This window comes from Argiope bruennichi, chromosome 1 (genome assembly GCF_947563725.1).
Source record: "Argiope bruennichi chromosome 1, qqArgBrue1.1, whole genome shotgun sequence".
Lineage (NCBI taxonomy): Eukaryota > Metazoa > Arthropoda > Arachnida > Araneae > Araneidae > Argiope > Argiope bruennichi.
Window position 1 is genome coordinate 88705666 of NC_079151.1, and position 21975 is coordinate 88727640.

Here is a 21975-nt window from a genome sequence, read left to right on the forward strand (position 1 = left end):
TCATGAATATAATTAACGGTGTAGATTTATATTGTGAAGTACACTTTTTACGAAACAAATAATCAAAGGAATTACTGAATATAATTTTTACTCATGAATATAATTAACGGTGTAGATTTATATTGTGAAGTACACTTTTTACGAAACAAATAATCAAAGGAATTACTGAATATAATTAACGGTGTAGATTTATATTGTGAAGTACACTTTTTACAAAACAAATAATCAAAGGAATTACTGAGATGATTCAAGTCTCATACGATGCTGAAGTGAATAACCGCACTTCGTCAATGAAAGCAGAAATACAATGAAATCATAATTTAAATGATTTCATTGTCTCATATATTTATATTGAATAAATATAAATATGAGACAATGAAATATATCTCATTATATCTCATTATTTTTCTTCATATATTTATATTGAATAAAACATTTTACAAGATTTTAACAATGTTTATAGTTGCATATAAAAGAATTACTTAACATAAGAAGGAATGTTATAGCTTGCCTTAAATTGATTCTTCCTATTCTCAAAGAATATTAAAAAAATATTTAAACTGTTCAAATTTATATCGCTTAATTTATACGTTTTATCCCAAATTATTTATATCGCAACGATTCAAAAGACTTTTTTGATGTAATTATTAAAATTTCTTTTCTCTGAAACATTGCGGTTTTGGGTGTCAACTACTTTATATTTACTTAAAAAGTAATTTAATATAAACACTGCTGAAAAACGTTATGTAGAAAGAATTGATTGTACTATAATGTTTTGTATAACTTTACAGGGGCGTTTCTTAAACATTCTTCATTTTTGACATAGTTTTGATTATACGACTAAAGTAATTTTCTGTTAACGCAGTATCACTACCATTTCCAAGATTTGATGCCAATATATGCCGATAATGGTGATGTATTGTCAGAAAAGTATCGAAATTCTACTTGATTTGAATTATAAGCCGTTTTCATACCCAAGTAGGATAATAGAGTATTAATCTGATGTACCAGGAAATTTGATTATATACAAATACAAAATATGATTATGAAATGATCAAAAGGAAAGTGTAAGTTTTAATGTTTTGTACTTTCTTAAATTGAAACTTAAAGAAGCATTAGCAGTTTTTCACTACTCCTTTTCGAGGTAGAAACCAAATTTTAAGACTGTCCCAATGCATGAATTCTTCAAGTAAAATTGCAATAAAATTTACTAAAGAAGGAAATTTAATAATGAAAAAAAAAATCCATAATTGCTTAAAATACATTATGTATTCAAATGTTGAAATGAACAAATCGAACACAGTTGGCATTTAGTTTGAAAAAGGTTGTAACTTAATACTTGTATGGCATTTTAATATAACTTCAATACAATTTTTAATGACGACATTATTTAGACTTGCGTTTCATAATGAGTTTGTATAATCATTAAGAAACAATTTTTTCGCTGTAAAGTTTAATTCATAATGTGAAAGTGGACAATAAAACTTAAACCACAAAGCAATAAAACTAAAGGAAACAAACCACTGTAATAGTGTTTAATTGGATAAAAAAATTAAGATACACAAAGCATATAATTATTTACTATACTCTATATACCAATAAATATTTCAATACTATCTTATACCGTACCAGGATTATAAAAAAATAACATCTCATGCTCATTTTAAAGAAATTATTCACTTTATTTCATCCTAAATCTTTAATCTTTCTTCTGCAACATAGTTGACACTGCACGGGAAAGAAGTTTTCATGTACATTTTAGAATTATATGAATTTAAATCATATTAATGCAAATTAATCTTGAAATGGCAATCCATGAGCTTTTAAACATAATGTACTTAGAAGCGAATTCATAGAATTCTATATTATACTTTAAGCCAATCACTATGTTTAATAGCGACATTATAAGCTAAAAGTATTCAAAGAATTCGTTTTATCACAGAATGAATTTAACCATCAGTTTACACACACACACACGCAAGCATGCATATACATATATATATATATATATAGGCTTTAGCAATCACTCCAGATTGACATTCTTCACTTCATATAAATTGACCAATAAGTATTAGAATCTTTCTTTTTCAACTTTAGAAAATTATATAAATAAACTAGATTATTAATATTGTAATATAAAATTATTGGTTGATCATAACCGCATATAGAACTTGCCGGTCTTGTTTTATTTACAAAGATAGCCGCGCCATCTATTATTAGAGATTTCTTCTCTTGAGTCAGCTAGAAATTATCTGGTCATCAAACTTCTTGTCTTGCTGTTCTTAATCGTTGATTCACCTAACCATATCGAAATCGATTTGTACCAAGAAAACCCAATGATTTCGCAGCTTTATGAGAAATGCCGGTGCCATAATGGCAACTAAAAAAAACTATACAAATGTCCAGAGGTGAAAAATATTTGGAGGAAATAGATGCACTTTACGAAATCGGTTGTTCCTCGAGGTACCAATTTTTGAGTTCCTATTGCTCTGAAACTGAACTGTACAAAAGAAAAAGTACGATCATAAATTGTTATCTTCATGATATGTGTCTTCTGTGTACTCTAATCCTCAGAGGCCCATCGTTTCTGAGAACCATTTCTGATGAGAGACGAAGCTTGTCTCTTGGATCAAGGGATTCAATTCTGAACTTTCTTAAGATGTTAGCCACGACTGTCTTTTCTTCTAACATGGCGAAGCGCTGACCTAAAAATAAGAGGATGCATTTTTATAAATTAGGTAAGCTTCATAGAGTAAATATTATAAATAATGTATGCTTTATTATGTTATTATAATGACATTTTAGTCCTTAAACTTATATGAAGGACTTGGTATTTCCTGTCATTTCATTTCTTAGAGAATTGCCTTTTTGTATAGCTTAGGTGTTTTATAAAGAAAAGGCGTTACCTTCAAATTTGAATTTGTATGTTTTAATATATCATTTATTTAAGAGAATTATATGGTTTTCGATGAATTTAAAGTGTCGAATTAGAATTACCAAATGATAATAAAGCTGTGGGAGCACTTGTTTAATTTGTAGAAGTTACCAAAATATTAGCCATGCATACTCAACAGGTTAAGCGCCATGTCACACATATTCGAGGAACCAGAAATAGGCTTAATTCAGTGTACAATTGAATGTGAATAGAATATGCCTCTGTTTAGTTTATATCTCCTGGTTTTATCTCCTTTGTTTATTGCTTGTGATTATTGCTATGTGAATCCCCTGGGATTCACACTTACTATCTAATTAGATATTCTCTTCTCTACTACAGTTGAGGGGAAAAAACAGTAAGCATCTTATTAGATAGTGACCCGAATTAGAGGCGTGATTCACTGCCTGAAAATATTAAAAGAATTTTTTAGTTATTGTTAGTTTGGCAAATGATTCCATTGATTCCCTATGTGTTCAAGCAGATACTTCAATAAATACTCGAAGTAATAATTAGGTTACCTGGAGTCAACAAAAATAATTGAAATTAGGGATTATGTTCTTACAATCTGCCGAAGTTATGAGATAAAACGATCTTTTTTTGAATTATGCCAACATTATCGGTGAACTAAACAGACATAAATTATTTTCAAGTATAGATAGATATCCGAAAAGACTTAGAATTTTCTAGATTCAAATGTAATATACTTGATCATATAAACTCATACACAATATAAAGTAAGTTTTGATCTCATACACAATATAAAGTAAGTTTTGATCTCATACACAATATAAAGTAAGTTTTGATCTCATACACAATATAAAGTAAGTTTTGATCTCATACACAATATAAAGTAAGTTTTGATCTCATACACAATATAAAGTAAGTTTTGATCTCATACACAATATAAAGTAAGTTTTGATATCATACACAATATAAAGTAAGTTTTGATCTCATACACAATATAAAGTAAGTTTTAATCTCGAGCATAATATAAAGTAAGCTTTGATCTCGTGCATAATATAAAGTAAGCTTTGATCTCGTGCATAATATAAAGTAAGCTTTGATCTCGTGCATAATATAAAGTAAGCTTTGATCTCGTGCATAATATAAAGTAAGCTTTGATCTCGTGCATAATATAAAGTAAGCTTTGATCTCGTGCATAATATAAAGTAAGCTTTGATCTCGTGCATAATATAAAGTAAGCTTTGATCTCGTGCATAATATAAAGTAAGCTTTGATCTCGTGCATAATATAAAGCTTTGATCTTGTACATAATATAAAGCTTTGATCTTGTACATAATATAAAGCTTTGATCTCGTACATAATATAAAGTTTTGATCCCGTACATAATGTAAAGTAAGTTTTGATCCCGTACATAATGTAAAGTAAGTTTTGATCTCGTACATAATGTAAAGTGTTGATCCCGTACATAATATAAACTATGAGAATATTAAGTAATTTTCTGATGCTGTAGCCACTAATGTGAGTTGTTTATTTTGCATTTCAGAATAAATTAGTTTCGAAATTTTGCATATGATATACATCTTCATTCATCTAATCAATGGATTAATATTATAAAATCTTGTGAGACAAGGGATATTTTATTAGTGCGATTGGGTTTAATTTCGAGTGTTGTGGAAATTACAAATAATTTTTCAGATGAGTCCACTTGAGCTTTTCTTTTATTGGACTTTGGCTACAGAATTAACTATACAGAAATATTCATTGAGTGTTTGTTGGGAAATGCTCTTTTATGTTTTTTCTGTATTTATTTGAACATGCATGGTACATATATCAAAAGTTTGGGGATTCCGAAATGAATCGAGTCATGATTTAAAAGTGCAATAATAATACCTTCCCTCTTTGTAGCTGGCATAATCAAACAGCGAACTTATGCCCTTATATATGTTATGATTAAGATAATTCATTTATTATGAATAATTATCAGTTAATGTTCTTATTACCAGAAGTTATTATTAATTATAATCCATTTATGGTATAGGGCGTAACATATGCATACTAAATTTAATTTTTATAAGCATCATATTGCATTGACTAGGCACAACTGAAATTATAGAATGTAAAGGTTCGAATAATTTAACTCATTTTTTGGGAAAACATGTTCATCAAATTTTCAATTGAAGCTCTTATCAAAATTCCAGAAAAAGGAATAACAATCTTACAATCTTTTTTGTACCACTTATCTATCCCTTTATGGGATTCTTGATGAGTTCAATCAGCCAGTATACCGTAGCAGATAAAATATTATCCTAATCCACTGATTTCTACAACGGAATTTATCGTTAATTATTTTTCTTATCCTTAAAAGCTAGGCAGTTAGTAATATTAACACCCTGACTTCCATGTCGCTCACCGGTGACCGGCGGGTCTATATAAATTATATTGTGAAAAATTCAGCGAAGCAGTCAACGTATTAATACGTTACTTCTTTTAGAAAATATGCTTAATGAGATATACAGTAAAAGTACAGAGGCAAAAAACATGTTTAAATATTTGATTTAAAACCTCCCAGTTGTTTGTTGTTGAACCAAATTCGTTATTAGAATTTCTGACAAAACATGAAATATCATTGAAAAGTAGATATCACGATACCTACGGATTGAAAAATTTTTAAACTTTAGATTTAAGTTTATTTGACTTTTTCAAATAAGACCACTAAACAGATAATATATAATATTCATTTAATCATTTCGACGAATCACTTTGGACTTATAATTTTTAAGATAAGAGTTAATTTTAGGCTTTATATTAAGAAAGAAAATTTTCATACATTCTCTTGCTCTATAAATGATATAGATTTCACTAAAAATTATTTGAAAAAAAAAAGTCAACAATTTGGTAAAATTTTGAGGTTGATTGTTCAATGAATTCTGTGGGTGTGCTTCTTAAAGTTTTTTCAGCGACTTCAATTATTGGACCGGACATTAAATTAATTACAAAGTACAACTTTTTAGAAACTGTAAAATCTATAGTTTTAACTAAAAAGAGGGAATTTATATGTTTTTACAATTTTATACTTGGCGATTTTCAATTTATGCCAAGCTTCCTAGCTTCATTATACATAAGATGCCAAGATTTCGAAACGGTGGTTGTATTCCTAGGTTTACCTAGAGATGTTCAGAATACGCCAAAATCGCCATCGCCAAGCTGGCAATGATTCATTTTTTTGACGATTTAAAGTGTAGGCCATAAAAATGGGTATTAAAATAGGATCTTAAATTGTTTTAATTTTTCGAAGATTGTGATTTTGCATACCGATGCAATTTCTAGGGCCAGCTGAGAATGGCACGTATGCAAAAGGATGCCTTCCAGCACAGTTTTCTGGCAGGAAACGTTCTGGATCGAAAACTTCTGGATTTGGGAATACTTCTGGATTTCTATGCAGCATGAATGTTGCTAGCATACAAGTCGTTCCAGCAGGTACCATGTAGCCATCTATGAGAAGAAAAGAAAGAAAAAAAGTCACAATTAAAAAACTTTTCAAGTTAAAAACCCATTTCTTTTGAATTTAAAAACTTTTAGAATAGGATTTCATTTAGTTCGGAATATTATTATATTTATCCTTTTACAGATAAATATAGAAATGTTTAAAGATTAAAGTGATACATTTCTAATAAACATTTGATTCTTATAAAAGTTTTCTATTGAAATTAAATCATCTACATTAATATAAAAATGCAGTCGTAAATTTTCGTATGCCTTTAAAGAAATCATTCGAAATTTATTGGTTCTAAAAATGTTTCAAATGATCATCATCTAATAAAAATTCGGGTACAACTTGATTTTCACGGCGACCACGACAAACAGCCAAATCATGTAAAAAAAGCTGAAAGTAACCAAACTAAAAGCAATCGCACTTCATTTTGGATTTCATTTTAGTTTGGCGTTATTCTTGGCGTCGTTTTAATAGCCGTCTCCTTAGATATCAAGATGTACTAAAATTCGGAAGAAAAATTTCTGCTCAATAATCTTTTAATAAATGTAACACAATAATTTACAATATAATGGATACTGTGAAATAAATGTAAATAATACCGAAACACTTTTCTGCGTGCTGCTCTATATCATTTTTTAAAATTATTTTCAAAATAATACTGGACATTATGACATAAAAGTTTGATAAATACTTCAACATTCTTATTCTTTGAAGAGAAACATGTGAAAGAATTACTTGCTTATATAAAAGTTATACAGACCTATCATAACATCTTCTTCTAATTCTCTACCAATTACAGGCAAAGAAGGATATAACCGTTGACTTTCCTGAAAAAAAAAAAAAAAAAAAAAAAAAGGCTGTTCAGTACGAAAAATTTGGTTTTGAAATTATTTATATGCATAAAACATTTTCATACGAATTTTGTGTGTGGGGTAGAAAATTTAAAAAAAAAAAAAATTAATACTAACATCCAAATGGTTGCTTGAATTATATTATCGCAACACGTTATTTTCAAAAGCATTTTATTCGAACATTAAATTAATTATGCCAGCGTCCTGGCATAGGGGTAGCGTGTCTTCCCCGTGATCTGGGCGTCCCGGGTTCGAATCCCGGTTCGGGCATGGTTGTTCTTCATCTGTGTTCTATCTGTGAGGTGTGTGAATGTGCCTCCCTGTAAAAAGGGGTTGTGCAAGCGAATGTGTGAGTTTCATCTTCATATGAGCTAGAAGTCAGACTTCTGCCCTCGGGTACTCAGCGGTCTTTACCCTCAGAAGCTACTGCACCCCCTTTTCGTGGTAATGCGGACACGATATCATCATCATTAAATTAATTTCTTAATTTGAAAAACATGTCTATCTATGTATGAATAAAATGAATTCTTTTGTAAAATTAAAGGGTTAAGGCAAAACTTCTTAGATATAGCAAACTAATAAACAGCTTTTTAATAAAAGAAATGGATAATTAAAATGTTTATTTTTATCTCTATGTAGTTTTTTCAGAAAGATATACACTTTGCAATTTAGATGATAATGCTTTAAATACTTCAAATAAAAAAAAAATATAAGACTTTTTTAATGTAGTAAATAATCACTTTACGACTATTCAATATATGACTGAATTATGCCCAATATGTTCAAACAAGTCTTGAAAACTATTGCAAAATATATAAAAGTGTGGTTTAAAGATAATTTAAGTTATATCTAAAATAATAAATTCTGGATTCAAAAGGCGAAAGTTGAATGGTTAAGAAAAGACAATCGTTATGTAACTAATTTATTCGTTTATCAAATATTTTGCTCAATAAACAGCCAGACGGTTTTTCTCTTTATCTAAATGTTTCATTTGCATGTGATATATTTCGATAAATAAATTTAAATAAGCATTTACGTTTCACATCATCTTACTCTTGCCCATAGAAATGTCTTATAATTTTTGAAAGCATCCTTTATCACTAATGTATTGTAATGTTACTTTTAATATCATAATGTTAACGGGATAAAATATATGTGTAAATTGCATCATGCTTGATACAAAAGTAATTCAAAATGCTCTGTATTTTCGACTACTCGACCTTGGATTGCGTATTCTTGCAAGTAATTACATCTTCGGCTGTAAATTCGTTATAAGGTAAAGTTGGATAAAATATCAATTATGTTTTTTAATTAAAAGTTAATCAAAATGTTTGTTCTTCATCATTAATTTCGGAGGACAATATCTCGTAAAAAGTTTTTGAGAAAAAGTTGAAATAAAAAAAGATTCTTTATGATATAAATTTTATTTCCATTCAATTTACGCTAATTTTAATTAAAAAAATGATATTCAGTATATTTTATAACGATATTTTTATATCCTCGTAAAAGATGTATAAAATATTGTAATCGTCATTTATTTATCTTTGTGTGTATCATATGACTAAAGAACATTTTTGAAAACTACGAATACAACTTTATACCTTTATGACACAATCAAGGTATTTCATTTCTCTGACGTCTTCCATTTTGATTGGTCGCTCTTGGTCGTCTCCAAATATTCTGTCCAGCTCATTGTGAATATTTTCTTGAATATCAAGACGCAAACCGATATTATACAGTGCCCAGCTGATACCCATGGCGGTGGTGTCATGACCCTTTCAAATGAAGAATACCCAAATCAGAACATAAAATCTCAACGAAATTAAAACATTTGCATAATTTTATTTTACCTGCAAAGAAGCTAATAAAAAGTACAAGGTAGTTGTATTTACACTCGCTAGATTTCAATATATATATATATATATATATAAACTATAAAATAAACATGTATTTTTTAAAAAATATGGAAGCATATGACTTCCTTTATTCGAATAATTGCTAGTGTTCTTTTTCTCTTTATCACCCTTCAGAAACTCTTTATACTTTTATAAATATTAAAATATATTTTTCGTTTTTTTTTATGAGTTTTCAATGAGTGATCCTGTACATTGTGTTCTTGGATATATAAGAAAGCATCGATAAAGTTGCCATTTCGAAAAACATTTGTTACAATTCTTTCACGAATTAACAGATATCCTTTGTTTTTGTTCTTCAAAATAATGTATGATTTAGCTTACTAGATTAATATCTCTTATAAAGTTTAAAGAGTTTATTTTTCCGGGGACTCCGTTATTTTAAATCTTGATCTGATGACGAAGACAGTACCGGGGGATTTATCTATTCTCCAAACTTTTATTCAACACCACCGTGTGACCTTCGATGCTTGAATAGATATATCTTGTATCCGTCACGTATTATCTGTAAATATTAATTAATTTCGAGCTATGATCCTCAATTTCAAATCTTGGAACATGCCACTAAGTCAATCACTATGGTCTTTGTAAAGCTCATGAGACCAGTCTCTAAACTGATTGTTCGTATCTCTTATTATCTTACATGTATTACAGCCAGAAATCTCATGCTAGATTGGTAAGGAAGTTTGTTCGTCCTCGTCATCTGACATCTGTTTAGAATCATAAAGTCCGTCCCAAAATAGCTCTTGTATTGCTTTTAAACTAGAAATTAATATAATTAAACTGTATTCAGAAGTTTTCTCTGAAAAAGACAATTAATTAACCCTTGGGGAGTTTTTGATTAAGCATGTTATAATAATAAGAAGAAATAATTACACAGCTATGTAAAAAGAATAATATGATAATCTAACAAAATAAAAGAATAATACAAGTGGTTGTTGTTAAGAAAATGAAAATTAAAGTAAATCGAGAAGCTCATTATCTATATTTGTTTAGTCGCATCAAAGTCCTTAAAATTATCACATCGCTTATTCAACTTTTTCTACTATTTATTTAAAAGATAGTTTTATTTATGCAAATGAATATAATTGCAAAGGAGCAAAATCATTGAATGCAGCGCATGCGCATAAAAAATTAATCTCCATCATTATTCAGATGTATTCTTAAACCTACTTAGAAATTTGAATATTCTGAATTATATAATGCATCTTATCCATCATTTTTGCTTTATTATACCAAATATCATATTTGAAATTCTTTGTGATTTGTACATATTTGCATAAAATCTTTTAACTGCTTACTTATCTCTCCCTCTATATAGAATAAATTTTTTCGCCTTAATACAAAAACTCTGCAACCGTGAAATTCAATTGCATAAAGAAAACATTTTTTAGTTTCAAATTCTATGAATAATATAGTAGTTAGTCCATTTTTAGTAATCTCGATACACTTATGTTTATCGTAAAATCTTTACACTCAGCGGTGTCAAAGAAACTATTAGAAATTAAGATTATTCAGCTGTAAAAACAAAATACTATTTAAATTCGATTTTTTCTTAGGTTTTTTTTTTTTCACTTTTTTTTTGGGGGGGGGTAGCTGTATCGCTGTAGCTGCAGCTAGACTACGTGTTTTATAATTTCTACGGTATAATTCGATATTAACGCATATTACAAATAAATGATGCCATGTATATGTGAATTATAAATAGTATAATTAGGCACAGCACTATTATTACATTATAGCACACTAAAGCATACTTAACTTTATTAAATCCACTTTATTTCATATAATAGTAGCAAAAAAGAAATAAAAAAAAATCCTTTTAAAAAATTCTAAATTTTTCAGAAATTATTTAAAGAGATTAAAATATTTCAGAACCAAAAATATCTTTAAAATAGGTCTTAAAAGATTTCCATTAAAATTATTTTTTGAAACTTTTTGATTTTTAAAAATCATTCATAAATTCATTAGTTCCAATTAGGAAATTAACTCTTCTCCCTTAGAATAAGCATTTATTTCCCTATTAAACCTTTATTCCTTAAACAAATATATATAAAAAAAGTTTATAAAAAATGTCTTAAAAAGCTTCCTTTTAAAATTATTTTTTAAAACTTTTTGATTTTTAAAAATTATCCATAAATTTCTTTAGTTCCATGTACAGAGTTAACTCGTCTCCCTTGCAATAAGCATTTATTTCCCCATTAAACATTTGTTCCCTGAACTTCGCCATTTCGATGTCGGAAGGGATGCAACAAGAAGAAGCGCACTTACGGCGAACATGAAGGTGTCCACCTCTTCCCTGATGTCCCTTTCGCTCAGGATATTGTCCTTGATGTGCAGGTCAAGCAGCAGGTCGAGAAACGCTTTCCTCTTCTTTGTGTTGACGTCATCATCTTCTTGAAAGGGATTCGACTCCTCTTTCGGTTTCAAGAGCATTTCCTTCTTCCGTTCACGGATAACCTGAAAGAGAAAGGCCACTTACCAAAACTATTATAGAAATCGATTTCTAGAAGGAATTTCGATAAGATTTGAGATTCCTTTTACAGCCGAAGCTTGTTCCTCTTTTTTTTTTTGTCCTTTATTGAACCCATGCTTGATTAGTTTATAAAGAAAAAAATCCTGGTTATCTTCCGTTGAAAAATATTTCACTTTAAAACAATGCTTCTTCATTCTAACCGAATTTCATATGGCATATACCAGAATCCATCTGTTTTGTTTCTTATTGTACAGTACAATACAATTCTTGAAAATTTTTTATCCATGTTTGAAATGAATATAAAATTTGCATTTCAAAATCAAAATTTGTGGATTTCTTTTTATTTCGCTTTCATTTCTATTGATCATTCTAACTGGTAAAATCGCTTTTGCTTATCAGTTTGAGATTTTTTTCTGTCATTGGATTTTTATCTTGAAATTCTAAATATCTCTTTAATCTTTTTTCAACATATATATTTTATTTTATAAAGGTAAGATTAAAATTTCGGATTTTAAATAAAACTATTACCAATACAATGCTCATTTTAACGATGTTTATTTATTTATTTATTTACTTACAATGATATCTTTCTACAACGCTATAAACATGAAATAATGACTGAAATAAATCTGTGTCAGTTCTTAACAAATAGATACAACCTGCTTGATGTAACATCATGAACTAATAATTGAAATAAACCTAAGCAAGCTAATTTTAAACGAATAGATATAATTTGAATATATGTGCTTGTGGATCATTATATAAATAATATATACAAAACAATATTTGAAGAAACAATCGTGAAGTTATTTTTTTAACGATTTATTTTTTCATAATTTTAAGGAAATAGTTAAATGTTTATTATTAAGATTCTTTACCTAGGAAAAGGTGCAGCGAATTGAATAGGAAATTAGAAAGCAGGAAACAGAGGAACATGTGAAAGAATTCTTCGAAAGAATATTCAGAAAGTAATGCGAAGCAGAATTCTGAAGAGTTTAAAAAAAGAATTCTCTGACCCATTGTTCTTGGGGGAAACATAATAGTAGGTGCAACTCAAAAGGAAGCCGCAGTTCGAATGATTAGAAAGCTATTTTTGGATTAATTAGAAATCATCACGCCCACGCACGCATGCATGCACACACTATAATCCCTTTATATTGCATGTGCAATCAAACTACAATATTGGATAAAATAATCTTGCAACATCTACATATCAGGTTATTTGGAAAAATAAAACCCTATAACAAGTCGATTGTATACATGAAGAATAGCTCCACAATGTTGTTTTTAGTAAACTCCAATAATGTTTTTTATTTTAATCATTAAAAGTTTTTGACATTTATTAACAGTGACTTTAGAAATGTGAGAATCGGCTTTTATTGTATGCTGTTTCAATTCTCTAATTTCATAAACGTTGCATGATATTTACTTTAATATGCAATTAATTGTATCATCTGCAATTTTATAAAGTGAACGTTTAAGAAGAATAAGAATTCACTTGAAGGTCTCCCAAATTATTTTTTTCTCCAGGACCTTAAGAATACAGAAAATAATTTTTACTTGCATTTAATGTAATTTAGACTTAAATGACAAATTAATGTTCTAGCAATATGAAATAGGATTAAAATAATTTGCTGGTATCACATACATAGTGGTATGTCGTTTGATTAAGCAAATGTTACTGAACATGGGTTTTTCTTTTGTATTAGTCATGTTATAATAATAATAATAACATATTTTACGGTTTATACTTTAAATAAGTTAAAATATGTCACTTAGATTGAAGTGGTATACTTTATCTACGGAGCGTTTCATTGAATTTGCCTTATACATTAGCAATATATTGTAGGTGATTATAATTAATAAATGCATTGCTTAAGTGAGTTAATATTTTTATCTATCTGTTCTATAAATATATATAAATCCTAAAACCATTTTAATTTTTTTGTTTAATTTAATAAAAATATTATTAGCAATTTATTTATAAAATAGGAAAACATAAAAAAACAAGAAGCTGAAGCAAGAATACTTTAACAAATGATACCGAATTTCAAATGATTTATTTTTGATAAGCAAGCGAGTTGAGTTGGGAAATGAAATGCTGCCTTCTAGAGAATAAAAACATCTCTTCAGATTATAAATAGGAAAATGTTAATTAATAATAATACAGTAAATAAAAGATGCAGTTCCTTGGCGGCTTATATGCCTACTTTGATGTAGCATATCATGCGTACAGCTCTAACTCAAAACTATGTAAAGTAAAATGAATCTGTTGATAAGAGAGATGTGTGATTTTTGAATAATTATTTAGAATTGTGTGATACTTATCATATTATTCCGATCATTGGAATTTGTGAATTTATTATAATGGTAAAAAAAATCATTAATTTCAAAGTCAACGCGATACATTCTTCCAATAATTTTCATAAATTAATACATATCATCTTTAAAATATAACAAGACAAAAATAACATTGTGAGTTTATTTAGAAATACCTATGGTTAAAATTATAATTAAGATACCTTCCAAATAATAATCAGCATCATTGTTTTCAAAACAATACTTTAATAGGAAATTTCAAATCGGTAACATTTGTACTTCAGAAATACACAAGTAGGACTTTAGTTAAATAGAAAGAACAGAAACTAAATCTATATTACATTGTTCAGTCATTTACTGGAACTCTGAAAGGATGTCGATCGTCATTAAGAGCAGGAATTTATTTGTATCTTGGATGGGGTACTCGATGATGACTTGCTTTGATAGAGTGAGCAATGTTAAGAGGCATTTATTGAATGTTTTAGAAATTGGTTCTTATTAAGCTTTTCATTTTAAAGGAGGAATAGTGTTTGCGTAGGAATGTGAAATGCACCCGTTATTGAATCTTATTCTCTTATAAATTGCTTAACTAAACATGAATATGTATTTGTGATAAATAGTTGCATTTTAAGGTTTCATAGATTTTGTTAATGAATCGATTCGTAAGAACGTTTCAGGGTTATATCGCATTTTACTCTCCGATATAAATCATGCCAAGAAAAAAATGCTTCAAAAGACCTTGAAAGCACATTTCGCATTTTTCTCTTTTTTTACTTCTGTATAATAATGTAACTTTTAAAAGCTAATAAAATTAATGTTCAAATTAGAAATAAATATTAAGTTATTTTGTTTTAATACTGAAATGTCATTGCTCAGTATTTCTTTGATTTTAATGCCGTTGCTTTGTATATACTAATTTTTATCTTCAAAAAGCCAATTTCTTGGGAGTTTTAGGTTATCGGGTTTTAAAACTTAGACAAAAGTCAGACCCCTCATAGAAAAAAAAATCCCTGGTTTGAATCCCTACTTAGAGATTGTCCTTGATAAAGTCTTTAGGACGTATTTATCATTTCCTTCATTTTTTTTTTTTTTGGAATTTAAACATGTTTGTTTCTAATTTGGTTAAACTTCTTTTGCGTTTTAGATATACTTGCATCGGAGAGCTCTAACTACAATGTATCTTCCTTTTAAAAGTATTTGATTCAGGAAATATTAACTTTATATGTTAGTTTTATAAATATTTTTTTTTAATTTTATGGTTTGTAGTTGCTTAATGTAATTTCGAAATTGTAATATAATAATGGCTTAGGTTTGGATCGTTTATATTTATCTTATTCTTTAAATTGTTCCTTAATTATAAATTAGTGGTAACGAGCACACAAAAAAATAACACAACGCACGTATAAATAGATTAACAGAAATAAGGAAAAGTGTAATTGTAAATTATACTTAAAATTAACTTATATGCTTTATTTGAAATTACCCGTAAGAAATTGGAGAAAAATTATATAGCTGAAAAAAAAAAGTTTTTTTTTTAAATTTTAATGTTGTCTAAAAATTGCCTTTGTGCAATAATATTTTCCTTAAATTTTAAAATACATGTTTCGTTTGTTTAATTTTTAATAAGACTTTTATTTTAAAATTCCTTAATTTTTATTTAAAATCTACTACCCAATAAATAACTTATTGCGAAATCGGTAGTCAGAGTTCACGTATTTTCCCAATAGAATCCAACAATCAACTCTATTGAATGTCTTGAACGTTTTTAACTTTGCATATTATATTTTTCAAGTGACATATTATTTAGTTATAGTGTGCCTGCCTATAAGCATTATCCGGTTAATAAATTCATTTTATCTTTTAACTTTAAATACATTTCACTAGAACATTGTTTATGTAATCTGTCAGATGGCTTAAAACATAAGTTAAATAAGCAAGATGACATATTTAACGTTTTACTTAAATAATCGCCTCAGGCGGTAAGCTGGTTCCACCAGGAATATTTGTTTTGATATAACTTCCGCTGATATGATTCCGACATGGTGTTTCATTTTAAAGTCGTGTTATTTTGACAATCCTTACTTGAGCTTTATTTATTGTGTACACGAAATTTTTTTATGGATACCTTTCAGCCTCATAACATCACAACGCTATTAAAAACGAAAATATCCGTTTTGTATATTTAACTTCTTAAATTCTCGATATTGTAATTTCACATGTTTTAAAAATCTGTTTTGTAAATTACAAAGATATATTAAATAGAATCCTTCTCCATTTGCTTCAAACATTGAAGAAAACCACATGAATGAATATTTGATGAAACAATAAAAACGTTTTCAATTTCAGAGTAACAATGGTGTTATATTTTTTTGTTGAACTACAAAAAAATATTTCTAAAAAATTGACAAAATTCAGCAAAGATTTTAATTATTATAAATCTTCATCCTTTTAAAAAAGACAATTTTCCAAATTTTGAATTGGTGTAAACTTCATTTTTGTTCAGTAACATTTTAGTGAATTATCGAGTGGAAATTCCAAAACTCGGCATAATTTTTAATTCATTAAAAATATAATTAAGATTTCCATACGATGTGTAGAGGTGCGTCCTCTAAGATGTACCGTGGCCAAATTTAGTAGCTGTATATATTAAGCAGTCTAACTATAGCGCACCACCTCACTGATTTTTACAATAAATTTAGATATTTTTTTTTTCTGTGGAAGTGCAATAGTGATTACTGAGACGAAGGAAATCTATAAAATTTTTTCCAGTATTTCACCTGGAACACTTTTTGTCCATCGTTGCACTAAATTTTTGTTTTTATATTGTTTTCATTTAAAATGACCTATAAATTAACTATGCAAAACAGATACTTAGAAAACAAGATATCATTTATATAATTCTGTGTTTTTGCAAACATTTCCAAATACTTGTCTTTCTGATCAAAACCATAGGAAAACTTGATATTTAATTATTTTTGGATAAATAAGCGTGTTTATATTTAAATTAAAAAATAAAACTTTGCAAATTATCGAAAAAGATATGTTTTTACTTTTTAAAAATTACATATTTTTGTTTGATTTTAATTACAAATTTTAAAGATTTTCGTAAGTGAATAAAAAATAAGCACATACTTTTGTAAAGTATTGTTGTTTTTTTTTAATTCAAAGAAATAATGTTAATTAACTTCGCTTCTTAAAAAATATTTAAACAGCTAAATAAATATTTGGGTTTTGGTTATAAACAAGTTGAAACCTGAGGAATGTTCCAAAGAATTTTTTTTTCCCGAATGAAAAGCATTTTATGGAAGTAAGGGAAAAGAATTACTTGTTTTCGAATACAAAAATAAATAAATAAATAATCTTTTGAGAACGAAAATAATTAGAACGTTGAATTTCTACAGTAGAAAACCCGAAAAGCAGTGATATTCTTTATAGAAAATGCATAATAATTTTTTTTTAAAGTTTATTGTTGTTTTCATAAAATAAATATATACATCAGCATCAAAGAAATTGATACTTTGCTTTAAAACTAATAGGCTAGAAAATAAGAAAATTTAACAGGTATCTTATTTATAAAAAAATATTTTTGTTGGAATATTTTGTGAATTCTTTTAGAGATCGAATTCATGTAGTATTAGACTAACAAAATTTATTTCTATTTGAATTATTCTGGGGAACTACTAAAGTTAATTTAATTATTGGGCAATAAGAATGCTTACAAACAAAAGGTAGCACAATTGATTTATTATTTGAAAATATCTCGAAAACCAGTCAATCCTAGTACGAAAAATTATGTTCAAGAAGACGTAAGAGCAGACAATAAAGTTCCTAATTACCGTTTCATTTAGGATGGATCGATTTCACTTTGTTAACTATTACCTGAAATCTATCTTGGATGCTTCTAATACGAGCCATAGAGTAAATATGAATAAATACATTCTAATAGCGAAATATAATTTATTGTAATATCATTAATTTCATTAAATTTATACGATTACTCGGTGTATCATGAATAACAACGAGTTGATATTTTCATTAATATATAAAGTTCTCTCCAGTTGAATAATTTGAGCCTCTGTTAAATTCTTTTAAAGCCATGTATTCTTCATTTAAAAACTTAAATATGATGAATGGAAATACATATTTTAACAATTGTTGTATTGAATATGGTACGTAGAATGAATGAATGAATGTAATATTTATGAAAATGTGCATTCTTCCGTGTAGTGAATTCCATAAATATTTATTTTGTACAAAAGTATTTAAAATTTCCTTTCGAACTTAATGCTTATTTATATTAGAAAAATTTAGAAATTTTTTATAAACATTTTATAAGCATAATTTTCTTTTAATAATTTTAATATTTTCCTTATAAAAGAACGATTTTGTGTTTTATAACAAAATCTGCTGAAACTTTTGAGATTATATAAACTTTTATGAATAAAATATCGAACAGTGTAAGCTTTTGTATAAATAAAGAGCAAAAGCACTTAGGATAAAATATAATCGATTGTAATGTTTATTTTTTTTAAGCAATTTAATATTTTGAAATGCATTTTTTATGAAAAAGAAGTTTACTAGTAATAAATTGATCTGTTGTTCTGGGATAAGAGTAAGGGAATTGATATTTTGTGTACTTTTTTTTTTTTTGCTAAATTACTGCCTAGGATCCTAGTTTTTTTTAATACACCTTAAATGAAGGAATTCAATTTGAGTAAAATATTTAATACAAAGAAATAAGAAAATGAAGAAATTTTGCCCTCAATCAAAATCGCGTTTATCATATAATCTTAATATTCTTACCTCATAGATATTGCTATTTTAGTTATTTTTTGATAGTGATAAATGCCAGAGATAAAATACGATTAATGAATTAATAGAAAAAAAAGTCTTCAATTAAAATTCAAAGTGTTGATAGATTGGAATTAAGTATATGCGATTATATTTATCTGGGATATATACTACCAAACTTTTAAAAAGGCTTAAGTAATTTAATTATTTTATTTAAAAAATTGACTTATAATGAGTCAGCATGCCATATTTCTGTTAGTTTTCATGTTATAATTTTAATCTTTGTGATCTTAGAAATGTGTGACAAATTAAATGCTTCAAAGGGAGCTAAATAAAGCGTGAATTTTATCTGCAGTACTTAGAATTTTACAATGTTACTAAGAAAAATCATGCTTAAACTGACCTTAAAAACTTAACTTGATTGAAGTCAAAATCTACTTACAGATCTGATATCTACTTACAGCTGAAGTGAACTGGAGCATAATAGATACATTCTTTTTGTACTTGCGTCCCTCCTCAGTCAAGTAATACGTGAAGTCAGACCAAACCCAAGGCTTAATGATACGATCAGAGAATTGAGAAGAGGCCCTAAATAATAGACATAGTTAAAATTAATAGAAAAAATTTCTAAATTAAGCGCGGATTAGTTATTATTAAAACTGACAATAACATAATATTCCGAGTCATAATAGTATGGCGCAGATTATCCAATTTATAAGTAGTTATTAAATTTTCTAATTTTATTTGGGGCACAATTAGTTATCTATTTTATTTAAAATAGCGTGACTAGAATATAATACAAATGATTAAAAAAATAAAATTGCTGTTTAAAATAAATGATTATTTGTTGTCAACATTTTAATTCTTTATTTTAAATTTTATTTTATAAAACACTTATTTCTTCTGTGCCTTTCTATTTACTTGTCCATATTAAAATGAATTTTTCTTCTTATAAAATGTTAATTTATTAGATTATATATATTGTTTAACTAGATAAAATAAATAATGTGATAAAGATTTATCAAAAATCTGAGATGCAATTATTATCATTGTTAATTCTAATATAAAGAAAATAATACTTTATAAGAAATTTTAGTCATAGAATATAATAGGATTAAAATTGCTTTTAGCTGTTTTTACAGCTGTAAATGGATTAATTAAAATGAAAGGATAATTAACATAATTTAAAAATGAGTAAATTAGTATTTATTGGGGATGATCAAATTTCTCTGACAATTATTTGTTTGCTAATTTATCAATTTACCCATAACAAAAGATATTTTTAATAATTTCTTATTGCATTCATTTAAAAAGAATTAGTATCTTAACTCATTAAGGTACAGTGGTTTTTTTTAAGGACGGTTTGAAATATGCTCTTGAATTTTACATATATAAACATTTCTGCTATATATACTATATAGATTTTTCTGCTTATTAATCTATTCCTATGCTTTCATTTTAATTTTTTAATAGATGGCAACTCATAAATGACATAAAGCGTACTCTAAAATCGCTTTTTTTATATTTTTCTAAAATTACACTGGCAGTAATGACAAGAAGAAAAAAGTAGTTTTCGAAATTATTTTTTATTTAAAAATTATGATTTACATTTATTTATTTAAATTTAAAATTATTTACTTGTCTATTTTTGATATACTACTATAAGCAATTGTTTAGTTTACGTATTTTTGCAATCATATGCATTTTTAAATTTTTATAGAGATTTCTAGGATTTTAAGATTGCCACTTTTTAGGGATGTTAAATATTTTTTAATTAAATGGAAAAAATTTAAATTATATATACATTTTTATTAATTTTCAGTTGATAAGACAACGTCTGAAACTAGTATACAAAGTATTTTTGAAAGCAAAATTATCAGGCATTCATTAGTTAAAACAGATTTATATCATGACTAAAAAATGTTTCATATTTTAAAATAATTCTTAAAAAACATTTTTTTAAAAATAGGCGCCATTTTTTATGTCTTTTTATGCTTCGAATTTAAATTTCTGAAACATTTAAAAAAGGTTTGATTTCTATGAAAAATAGAATAATAATGACAGAAGCTGCAGGAAGAAAAAAAAAAGGATCACCGAGTCTTGATTACCAAATGGTAAATTTTTCAAGATGAAAGGTTGTTATGCCTCGACATCTTAAGCAAGAAATGGTTATTTCGTTTTCTCGATGAGAGATCTTGTAATTCGGATTGTAATTCTCAGATGGCGCTATAATGTATATTTTGTTTCAAGATTTAATATATGGATACAATAAAGATCAGGATAGGAAGATATGCTACATAAAATTTAGCTTCGAATATCAGTATTCACTGGAGAACAAAAATATTTTTTTTTTATTTAACGCATGAAAATTCACTCATTTATAAAATTAAGAAATTTTTCAATACTCCATTATATTCCCTTAAAAACAATAGTAAGATTTTAGTTCATAAGATATTTTTACTATGTCTTTTTTTAATGTAATGTACATGTTATGGTCAAATAGTGGCGAAATGCATAATAAACCATTTAGTAATGCATGAGAACACAAGATTAAATTTGTTGGAGGTATTCTTGACAGTTTTATTGCTTTTATTAAAAAAAAATTTTAATTCTTTCTCAGAAAATTAAGAAAATTTTCAAACTGTGTTAACTGTGTCTTCGTCTTTTTTATTGAAATGGCTTCTACTGATAACTAATTCGGATTAAGTTTTATTTCAACATTTTTCGAATGATTTTTTTTGTGCTTTTAAAGATTTAACATTAAAGAATGACACAGATATTTACTTCCTATTTAAGAAAAAAAAAGTAATGTTTGAGTAAAAAAGTAACTTTAAAATTTTTAATACATTCAAACGCTTCTTGAAACACTATTAGTAAAATCAAAATTCATATTATATGATTCTTGTAAGAATTATGTAATGCCATCTTTATTGGTTATTATTAAAAATTGATGTATTAAAAATACCTAATTTGATTCTATTAAAAATACCTAATCATATAAATTTTAATACAATTTAATAATTTAATATTCTTCTTAAATGAAGTCTTAAATAATTTAATATTGGAATGTTTTGGCATATGCAGCTATAAATATCAACTTATTAATTCAAATTAGTGATCCTTTAAGTATCTTGTAAGAATATTTACTGCTAGTATAGTTTGCAGGTAATATTTTTTGTTTGCATTAAAAAAATAATCTTTCATTAATATATGTATTTATAACATTAGGACCA

At 26.9% G+C, this 21975-nt stretch overlaps 1 protein-coding gene across 1 annotated transcript in view; it reads right to left on the reverse strand.

Annotated features, from left to right (window-relative positions):
• Positions 1-2389: 2389 nt before the first annotated feature.
• LOC129981075 (cytochrome P450 4c3-like) overlaps positions 2390-21975 on the reverse strand; it is a 46525-nt gene continuing 26939 nt past the window's right edge. The window contains exons 6-11 of the mRNA XM_056091726.1: positions 19204-19330; positions 11428-11616; positions 8845-9018; positions 7153-7219; positions 6212-6391; positions 2390-2705 (exon numbers count right to left, since the gene is read on the reverse strand). Coding sequence (XP_055947701.1) covers positions 2539-2705; positions 6212-6391; positions 7153-7219; positions 8845-9018; positions 11428-11616; positions 19204-19330 — 904 coding nt within the window. The 3' untranslated portion in view covers positions 2390-2538. The remainder of the gene's footprint in view (positions 2706-6211; positions 6392-7152; positions 7220-8844; positions 9019-11427; positions 11617-19203; positions 19331-21975) is intronic.